This window comes from Sander vitreus, chromosome 23 (assembly GCF_031162955.1).
Source record: "Sander vitreus isolate 19-12246 chromosome 23, sanVit1, whole genome shotgun sequence".
Lineage (NCBI taxonomy): Eukaryota > Metazoa > Chordata > Actinopteri > Perciformes > Percidae > Sander > Sander vitreus.
The window spans coordinates 8,267,703-8,278,399 of record NC_135877.1 but is presented as its reverse complement, the minus strand read 5'-3'; the positions used below and the strand labels follow the sequence as shown (position 1 = coordinate 8,278,399).

The window sequence follows — 10,697 nt, the reverse complement described above, 5'->3', positions numbered from 1 at the left end:
ACTGCAAAAATCTGCTAAAATGTAGATTGTATGTGAAAGTAATTACATCAGTATTTCAAACAAGACGTATGCATACCTAAAGACAGCAACTTTCTAAACCAAGGTTTGAAAATGACTCTTGACTATGAGCGACCAATGATATTATTTATGTTGTCCCACAAATATTTTTGCTACACTAGGCTTCCTTCAGACATTGGTGATTTCATCTTTTTCTTATTGTATTCTCATCTATATCCTGTTCTTTGCTGCTGCAGTGACCCAATTTCCCTACGGGGATCATTAAAGTTTCATCTTATCTTATCTGCCCCTATCCCTCTCCCTTCCCCTATCACCCCTCATCAACCCCCCTCCCCAATCCTTCACTTAATTATGTCCCGTGAATGAAGTTCATCTTTCATGCTGCCAGCAGCTGGCAGCGTGGCTCACCCGTTCTGGGCTATCTAATCATGGTGCAGAGACTAAACTAAATTTAGACAGCCGGCTTGTGATGCCTGGCAGGCCCTAATGGGGGCTGACACCTCAAGACACTCTGCTGATGTACAGGGTACACTCTGCCCGAGCGGGCCGCAACCACTGTTGACTAACGCTGACGACTGGTGAACTAGTTTGTGTTGTTCAAAGTTTTCAAGGGGATCACACGTAGAGGTGAAGCACTGTGCTGACTAAGGCCATTCAAACTTAATGAAATCCAGCATTGACATTTTATTTTAGGATCTGAGCCAATGTTCCTGATGTTTGTGTGTGTGTGTGTGTGTGTGTGTGTGTGTGTGTGTGTGTGTGTGTGTGTGTGTGTGTGTGTGTGTGTGTGTGTACCTTAAAAGTAATCTACATGTGGCAACTAAAGCAGTGGTACCAAGTGGTACAAACTCACACACTTTAAAAACCAACCGCAATGTCTGTTGATAGAAAATGATTTGTGGATGCAAGTTAACATACTGTACTGGTCCAGATAATCTGTCGGTGGCAACGCAAATGTGATTATTATTCATTGTTATTAATATAAAAAAAGTACTGAAGGTTATCTGAGTGTTTAAATGCACTTAATTGAAGGGGATTTGGACACGTCCTGCAAATTAGAGCCTGAAGTCATTTAGCTAGATAGTTTGTCAGCCAACTCAACTCCCAAATACCTATTTTGGTATCCGCTTCAAAAAATCCACTATCAGTCCGTCTATACTGAAAATGTTTTCAAATAAAGACTTCCAGTAAGAGGATTGATGATGACTTCTGAAACACTGTTGTACGGTTTGGATGTGAAAACGGATGGAGGAAGTGTCGAGTTTGCATTTACAGCAAAGAGCAGAAACAGAGCAGATTAGAAAACGGAGAAGATTCTTATTAAAATATGATAAAGTATAGAGTATCTGAATAAAAGGCTTGTTTCTAATAATAGCCTGTCTCAAATGAATGCCTTGTAGCCTCTTCTGTTGCGGTAAATTAAGACCACACTGACTATTTCAAAATGTAGGCTAACAGTATTTAAACTGTGTCATTTCTGCACTGAAATATTTCCGACACACTCTTTTTGTATTTAGCATATTTAGGGTATTTAGACAGGCACATAACCCATTCTCTTGCTAAGCACTGCACTTTTTTCTTTTTTTTTTAATTCTCTTCTCTCTCCCTGGTCTCACTTCATGCTCCCCTTCAGTCAGGCACACTCACCATACACAATGCAGCGTAAACACACAAAAACTACCTTAGGACAACATTCTCTGTCTTAACACGGATCAGATCTCAAATGAAATAGGCTTTTAACAGAGATTTGACAAAGAGTTTGAATCCGCACAACTCCAATATTTTTAATGAGTCAGTCTCTGTGCGTCCACCAAAACTGATTGAGGTAATGGGAACTTCTAACTTATTTTCTTCTTTTCACAGCATGCACAAATCATCTGTCCTCAGAGTTCAGGGACTTCAGACATATGAAAAGACATCGTTTCAAAAACTTGCTTGATAAGGCCCCTGACCGGTATGGCATACATTATGATGATGTTACACAATGATATTTAGTGTTATTTCATGGAACAAATAATTTGATGACATATTCTGCTTATATCAACATTTTAAGCATTATTCATAATTGCAATTACATGTTATTTTTATTATTATGAGGTATTTACTGACTGACTAAATAAAAACGGTGATGTTTGACTAAATCAGGCTACTTCATCAGGTCACTATGTTTTCCTGTGTAAAGGGTTGGCCTGTGCTCCCCCAGTGTTTGATGTAACTTCAGATGGAGCTGTAAAATTTGATATTTCTTTAGGCTAAAAATCACTGCATTGCCATCTTCATTCCATATAACCTTGTATATAAAACTCTTCAGATGCATGGCCTCTACTGGTCATTAATTTAATAGCAAGCATAAGTATTTCATCACATAACATTCTGTTGGTAAATTATGGATTGGTCACTGTCTGGATCTTAACATCAGCAAACTCTTCTGATAGCCACTTTGATGTAGTTAATCTACTGAAACTGTGAGATTGATGCAACAGGTTGGTGCGTAGCAGCTGCCAAAAGTTAGTTTCAGAGGACACAAAGTCAACTGTAAAGAGGGAAGTCTGTAAGGATTTCATGGCCACTGGGGTGGCAGTGGTAGCAAACAAAGTCTCTGGGGTTGGATAAACAATAAAGGCCTGTCGTTTGGTTAGAACAAAGGCCTGTCATTTGCTTTTGTTGTTGGTGGTTTTTCTTTCCCTTGTAATCTGCATGTCCAGATGGCTGGATGACTTTCTCCCTCACAGCATCGTTAAAAGCGCAGCACAGCTGGCAGATGGAGAGTGAGCAAACTAAGAGTGAGTAGCAAAAGCGCAAGGAAATGAAAACGTGAAAAAGCTTCAAGAAAGAGGCAAAACTAGACAGTGGACTGTGCACATTGTCACTGAGTATCACTTACCCAGATCTGTGTTGGGCCCAGCTAACAACTGTTTGAACTTATCCAGACGAGACGCTTCCCTCTCGGTCATGGCTGGGGTGCCAGACGTGTTCTGGTCAGCCATGCGAGCCACTAGCGGGATGAGGGGCGGCCGGTGGGGCAGGGACCGTTGTCTGTGGAGGGCTGCATGCTCACCTGCTGCATCTAGTGGGAGGATAACGAGTTGAGACAGGGCAAAGGGTTACATAAACACACACACACACACACACACACACACACACACACCAAATGGAGGGCTTACAGATAATACAGCATAGGATCTCGTGGCCATGTTGAAGGCCTATTAGCTTTTTGGCAAACTGATGAGAACATATGTAAACACAGGTAAACAATGCAATGTTGGATACCGATGATTTTTTGTTTACAAAGTATCCGCTTGTAGGTTATCAAGCTAACCATAGAATTGGCAGCTTCAAATGTTAGAAAACAGCAAAATAAGAATAAGAGTCTACAGCCAATCTATGAGGCTGTACTTAGTTAAAACAGTGCTTTGAGCTAAATGCTAACATCAGCATGCTAATAGGCTCACAATGACAACGCTAACATGCTGGTGGTTAGCAAGTATAATGTTTCCCAAGTTCACCATCTCAGTTTAGCGTGTTAGCATGCTAACGTTTGCAAATTATCAGTCACCCAAGGTACAGCTGGGTTAAAAGAAATGTCATAAGTTACAGGGTCACTAAAGGTATTACAATTCATCTTGAGGGGCAGATGTGTACCAAATTTCAAAATGTCATGGCAACCCATGTAATAATTGTTGAGATATTTCAGCATGGACCAAAGCGGTGGATTGACCGGCTGACCACGCTGCCCTCTCGCATGGCTAACAGTTTGAATTAGTAAACGTCACCCAGAACACTTCACATTATTGAGTCCAGCTTGCTCTGAACAGAGCATTCTGTTTGGACGACAGTTTTTTGTTGCTGTATTAAACTTTGTTTAGCCTCCTCCTGCTGTAGAGGGAAAAACGTTCACAACCTTTACTAGGCTTTAATTCCAGCGGAAGCCACACAAGTTGTGGCTTGTTTTGCAATGAGCCTCCAGGATGGTAGCAGTTGCGGTTCTTGCAAAATTTCAGATTCAACTGTAAAGCCTTTATAACAACATTAAGCCAGTCCACTGAGTGCCCCAGTTCCCCAGATGTGCTAAAATAAGACAGAACGAGACACAGAACGTAACAGCGGCACCACACAGACAAGTTATGAACAAGCTGGTGGGGTCGGGACTTCATTGTGGAGAGGGACGTTCCTTCTGTCACACAAGACACGAAGCAAATGTTTATACAGATCCATGTGAAAAGCACTGCTAATATTTCTCAGTGCTAGAGAAAACCACGACACATCTACTGCGTGTAGACTCACAAACACTCCATAGCAATTAAGAAAACTGGAATGCTGCCGATATTAATATCCTTTTCTTTTTTTTTTTACAAGAACAAATAAAATGCTACAAATCTGTTCTCAACTGCTTTATTTGCACTTACAAAAATTAAAAGAGATCATCAAAGCCTGTGGAAGCTTTTTTGTGGTAGAACTTTTTGTGCGATTTTAACAATATGTCCTTTATATAGAGCATTTAATAACTTTTAACGGGTATATAAAAGACAAAGCCAAGATTGAGGAAGTTAGTAATGTTCACTGTCAGTCACGGTATACTGCATCAATTATTACAAGGAAGGAAGGGGGAAAAAAATACCTACATGAAAGTACACAAATAGAGAGTACTTAAATTACAGTGACAGTGGGTATTTTTGTTAAAGAAGTCATAGGGCGCCAGATGTTACAGAGAGCCCAATAACCACCAGCTTCTGTGTGTTTGTGTGTCCCTTGCTCTCTGCTGTAAGCTGCAGGGCACTGGGATGGTGAATGCCAAGTATGAGTACATAATGTAGAAGTATATGGAGTGAGTCTGGGCCTCACTAATGAAAGCTACGCTGTGTGCCATTATCTAATAAGACTGTGGCAAGTGTGTTTGCGCTATTCCTTGCTGTCATCTTGTACACACAATAGGAGAAGAGAAAAAAAGTAGAGGGAAATCAAATCTACAAAGAAATGAGACACTGCACACCAGCAGTCAGCCTTACTGCAATGGTGTATGACAAAAATGTCCTGCCAAGTACATTGAGTGTGCATGGTATAAGGTTTTTATATTGGCTTTAGTGTTTTGCAACATGCTCGTAAAGGGGCAAAAGTTGTTGTCGAGGCAATGTGTTATCTGTATCTAAACACAGCAACAGACAGAATGGCACGCAGGCTGACAGGCAGATGACCTGCCAGACAGGACTAGAGTCAGCCAGACGTTCACGATCTACAGCATCTGCTAATGTTACAATCTATAAAGTGACAGTAGAACCATTTCTTCACAGCTTTCCTCTTCCTTGTGTTTACAAGGAAGAAGACGCAATTGTTTCACGCAAGGTTTCCATGTTGCTATACAGAGCCCCATTTTGAATTAAAAAACTTAAAAGTGACAACTGGAAGAGGTTTTGAACAGTGAGACAGCAACAACAGGACCATGACACAGAGCAGTTGTTGCTTACTACAGGGTTAAAACAATGTGCCTCAGGGGGAAAAAAAGACCAAAACTGAAGAGGAGTAGTAGGAGGGAAGGTGTCTCTACTGTCAACTCATGTTAATATATAAGAGTAAAGAAAGGTAAGAGAGGAGAAGGCAGAAACAGTTGCCTCAGGAATTATTATGAAAAACTGCTCTTGACTACAGCGTATTCCCTGTATTGCTTTGTTTTGATTTTGATTATGAGAAAGGGCTAACAGGGTAGTCTGACATAACTACCCACCAATATCCATAAATAAGCATCACCTGCAACACGTCCTACTATCTTTTAACAGAAATCGGAATGTTATTATTATGAAGTATTTTGCAATTGCATTTCTGAGACTGTTGTAATGCTGAGCAGCACTGTAAAACACAGGCAAGTCCAATCAAAGCACAACATTGGCAGTCTATCAGCAACACTGCTCTACAGAGTGATAACATCTGCCAAATATGTTCTCATTTCTCTGCTGCCTGGATGCTAGATGTTTCTGTTGAAACTTGGTATTATTTGACTTATATTTGTAGAACAAAAAACATGAAAGAATGACTAAAATCATTAAAATTACATTTAACCCATATTTATACAGGACACACCCTGTTTATAGTTACACTAAAATAAAATAATGTAACAAGATCACTCGCACACAATAGAATAATAACCAAACTTAAATGGAGACTCAGGTAAAACTTATAGACAGGTATGGGGCGAGAACTGTCTTCCAGTTACAGAGGGGTTTCAGTGTGCCTTTTCAAAATACTCCTTTGAAACTGGTGCACTAAAAGTAAAAGCAGTCAAGCTTTTATTATGCAGGTGAGCCAGAAAACTTTTTGGACACTGAGCAATGGTGCTCACTAACCTTTTGGTGACCCAATTGGAGCTTCGCTTTGGGACTTTACAAGGCGGCCATCAGTGTAAGGGCTGCTCTGGGAGGCAAAAGAGAGCTCTGGGCTGGTCACGTCTCCCTCCCCCACCCTGTCCTCCTCATCTTCTTCGTCCTCCTCCTCGTCCTCTGCCACCTCCTCCTGTGTGTCCTCTTCTCTCTGTTCCAGCTCTGTTGTGTCATCCTGCCTCTGTTTCTCCTGCTGCTTGCTGTGATTCTCAATCACCTGTTCAGTTGACAGGAAAAAAAGGTGTCCCTGGTGAGCCTCAGGTTTTGCTGATAACACACAGGACATTATACTAAAAGTTTGCAATTCTCTGTAATCTGTTAACTAAGTTAGCAACTTGAGATTCTGTGTATTTATGAAGTCCTTAAGATAAACACAAACGGTTTCACAAAAATGTAGTTGAACAGGAAGCTATCTGAAAGGTGCTAACATTCATGAAAACGCTTTTTATAGGACTGCCAAGACTCCAAGATGAACTGTGTTGTCATAGTGGGTAGGGCATCTGTCCTTCGACCAAGCCTCTGTGGCAGAAAAAACGTGCAATAGTTAAGTGTTTTAACCACTGCATCTGGTTGTTCACCTTATTGGCTGTCTCCATGACAACATCAATATTAAGGTTCTGTGCAGCCATGGCCAGCAACTCGTCATCATCGTCCCCAACATCCCAGGCATCACTTGTGATGCTCTCAAACTCCTGAAAGGTGGTAGCCTTCTTGGGCTTGCCTGGCGTGGCCGGAGGAGGCCTGTTTCCTGCCTTAATCAGGCTGGAGGACAGAGACAGTGCCATGAAAACAGAGAAGATAAGGGGAAAGAGCATGACATTAAAGAAATTGAGAGAAAAGGTAAAGGGGAGGTGGAGAGTCAAGGTGTAGGAAAGGGAACAGAAGTGGCAAACGGGCACAGAAGGAGAGAAAGGGAGAGAGACAAAGTAAATAACCACAGTGAGGAAAGGGAGGGGGGGGGGCAGAGATGAAAAGTGAGTCGTTTTTTGACACTGACAGGTGGGCAAAGAAATAAAAGAACATTAGCCATTTGATAAAAGAAAGAAGCTTAACAACTAATAAATTAACCAACATTAGGCATGAACAACGTATGTCAGATATCCACATTTCACACACTGAAATTTTTTTTTTTATAGAATTACTCTTAAAAACACGAAAGACTGAGACTCACAATAAAGTGAGTCACCGCCTCTATACACAGACTCTTAATCTTTAGAACTAGAATCAAAAGCTGGTCTCAAACGCCTAACAAGACTGAATCTGGTCATTTTCAAAAGACAACATTTCACTGAGTTGCTGTATTTGTGCAGCAAGGACACCATACCATTGAGCCGGAACAAGAAATCCTTCAGAAACGAGAATTAAATTGAACTCAACCTTTCCTTATCTTGCGATGTGGAAAAAGGCAAGGAAGGATTACCATGATAAAGATAGAGAGTTGTCCATATTAGCTTACTTTTATCATAACTTAGAAGAAAAGAGAGTCTGAACACATTCCTTGATTAAAAAAAAAAAGCAAATTGAATTCAACCCTCTGTGGAAATCTACATGATTAAACATCAGTCAGAAGAAATAAAAGGATTGTTACAGGATAATGGTCTGTTTTTCTCAGTGTGTGTGTGTGTGTGTGTGTGTGTGTGTGTGTGTGTGTGTGTGTGTGTGTGTGTGTGTGTGATGAGAGAGGTACAGTCAAAAAAGTCGAAAATATTTCCTATGCAGAAGTAAATAATAGTTAATTAAACATTAGTCTGAAGAAATATTCAGTATTTTTACAGAGCAACAGTTTTTCTCTGTGTGTGTGTGTAAAATGAAAAAAAATACCTATGCAGAGGTAAATGATGATGGTTAATTTAAAAAATAATAATCTTTCTACACATTGTACATTTCAGGATTCTACAGTGTTTCTTAGTTATTTTTAGCTGTACATATAAAACATAAAACATTAACTGCAAAGTCCAGTCTTTTCTTATAAATTAATGAATTCAAACACTCACCCCCATAATTTCACACACCCTATAGTCCTGAAATACTGATACTTCCAACTTATATTTGAATTGTTAGATCTTCAAATCATGTAACATAATCTGTTTACTGGACATGTTTGCAAGTTTTTCAGATAAGTTTAAGTAAAACTTAGTGAAAGCATGTCTTATGTCATTTAAGCTGTCAACCCAGCCATCTAACAACTACATTGTCTGAGAGGTACACTTCCACTGCAGAACAGCACAGGCCATACAGTGCAAACAAGAGGTTACCAGAATTATACTACAAGATCATTTAAGCATGCTGCAATTTTGGCCACGTCCCATCTTTGTCAGCTGTCAAAACAAACACTCCCCCATTTCTGATTGGGATGTCGCTAAAAGTACAACATGTTTTACAGTATCAATCCATGCCACAGCAGTTTTCTGACTACTGTGAGTGGATCGGTAGCTACCCTCTAACTTACCCTCTCTACTGGCAATGGTGAATTAAATAATGGAAGAAACTAAGGTTCAATAAAGGTCTTGTGTAATCATCTATAAAAAAAAGGTTCTTACTGCTGGTCATCAAGGCAATATTAAACTTGCTAAAAGCAAAACATTCACCTCGTATTCAAAAAGGAAGAGAAAGAGAACCCTTTCACCTAATTATCACACACCAGATATATTTTCTGACTGTTTTATGCATAATAAATACATCATATCAGCGTTTTAAAGCTTTTGGGAGCAAATGTATAGGAGAGAAAAGAATGTCAACTTCAGCTGGGGCATCATGTAGTTCAGCAACTGAGGCAAATGGTTAGCATTAGCACAATAACGCCTGTCCAAACTACTCCAATAACATCATAGAGGATTTACCTACAAGTACATTTAACTTACTTAGCATGGAGGAGCGGGTCGAAAGGTGGATGTTGTGCGCCATACACATGCTGAATGCTGAGGAAGTGAATAAGAGAGAATGTAAATGAATGAGCTAGTGCATAACTGGCTGTCAAGCTAGTCATGTTAGCTTCGTATTACCCAAAACAATAATATCATAATACTGCGAGTAAGTGTGGTGCAAACGACTTTAATTTGCTGTAAGACCATAGTTACTGTATCATTAGTTACAACTCTGTGACTGCGGTGTGGATAAAGTGCTTAACTATTAGCCGCTGTTAGCAACGTAGCTCTTAGCCAGCTAACAGCAGAAAGATGTAAACTGTGTCTGCGAGACTAATTTACACACAGACACTGGCACGTTACAAGGTGTGAAACTTTGCAAACTTTGTGCATTACCTCAGGCCGTCAGTGAAAGTGAAAGTTGCGTTTGAAGCTCAACAGTGCAGCGTCAGTAGAGTAAGGCTAGCTACGCTAGGCTAGCCAACAGGAGGGAACACGTCACTTACCTGCCAGGAACCTTCGCTGCGTTTCTTTTCCAGAACTGTTTTTTATTTCCGTCATTCGACATTTTCCCTCTATGGTCCAACCAGCCTTAAACACAAACACACGAACGCTGTCGTTATCTGTAAAACGTGAAATTCGTGTTTATTTACACCAGGTACCCTCCTCCAAAAGTCAGAAAGCTGCCATGTTGATACTGCCTAATCGGCAAGAAAGGCTGCTGTGATTGGCTGGAATGACACTTCCTTGTTGTGAGCCAATCACAAGTGAGATCCGCTGTTGGGTGGTATGGGACGCTGTCGACGTCATATCCACTGTCTTTGCTTTGTTGACAGAAACCACCATCTACATCCATGGTGTCAATCAAAAGATAGACTATCAGAAGCCCGAACATTAAACATGCTTACCATTCAACATTACCATTTCCATAGCAGTTATAGGTACAGTATAAGCTGATGCATTTATAGTTTAGTAAGGTTTACTATTGTTTAGAATTGTTTAGAAAGTTTTATAAGTTGGGAAGTTTATAGATTTTGTTGTAAATGTTAATGGTAAAAAATTACTTGCAACATGAACATAATGTTTTGTGTTGGACTGAGAGAATAGAGATGTACAGTAACTGATTGTACTGTTTTCTACAAAGGACAAACAGTAGCCTGCTTTATTAATGGTTGAATAAAAGTTTTTTTTTTTTATCTGTTCACGGCAGGTAGGCCATAATATGTTATTTATCTATTTAGTTTAGTTCATCTTACAAGGTCATATTTATTGGGTTGAACGTACACTAGTCTGCTGGACCTATCTCCACAGCGCTGTGGAGTAAGGTCTGGCTACACCACACATACATTCAGGCACAGAAGAAAAAAACGCTATGGGTTTTTTGCTTTTTTTAAACCAACCACAATCGTCTTGGGCGGTGCTAAGCTCCGGATGCAGCGACGCTGGC

At 40.2% G+C, this 10,697-nt stretch overlaps 1 protein-coding gene across 3 annotated transcripts in view; it reads right to left on the bottom strand.

Annotated features, from left to right (window-relative positions):
• The window catches only part of tbc1d22a (TBC1 domain family, member 22a), a 123,799-nt gene extending 113,827 nt beyond the window's left edge, over positions 1 to 9,972 (bottom strand). For all 3 annotated transcript variants that reach the window (XM_078281450.1, XM_078281453.1, XM_078281452.1), the window contains exons 1-5: positions 9,757 to 9,972; positions 9,248 to 9,304; positions 6,965 to 7,148; positions 6,354 to 6,603; positions 2,903 to 3,085 (exon numbers count right to left, since the gene is read on the bottom strand). In XM_078281450.1, coding sequence (XP_078137576.1) covers positions 2,903 to 3,085; positions 6,354 to 6,603; positions 6,965 to 7,148; positions 9,248 to 9,304; positions 9,757 to 9,818 — 736 coding nt within the window. In that variant the 5' untranslated portion in view covers positions 9,819 to 9,972. The remainder of the gene's footprint in view (positions 1 to 2,902; positions 3,086 to 6,353; positions 6,604 to 6,964; positions 7,149 to 9,247; positions 9,305 to 9,756) is intronic.
• Between the last annotated feature and the right edge of the window lie 725 nt (positions 9,973 to 10,697).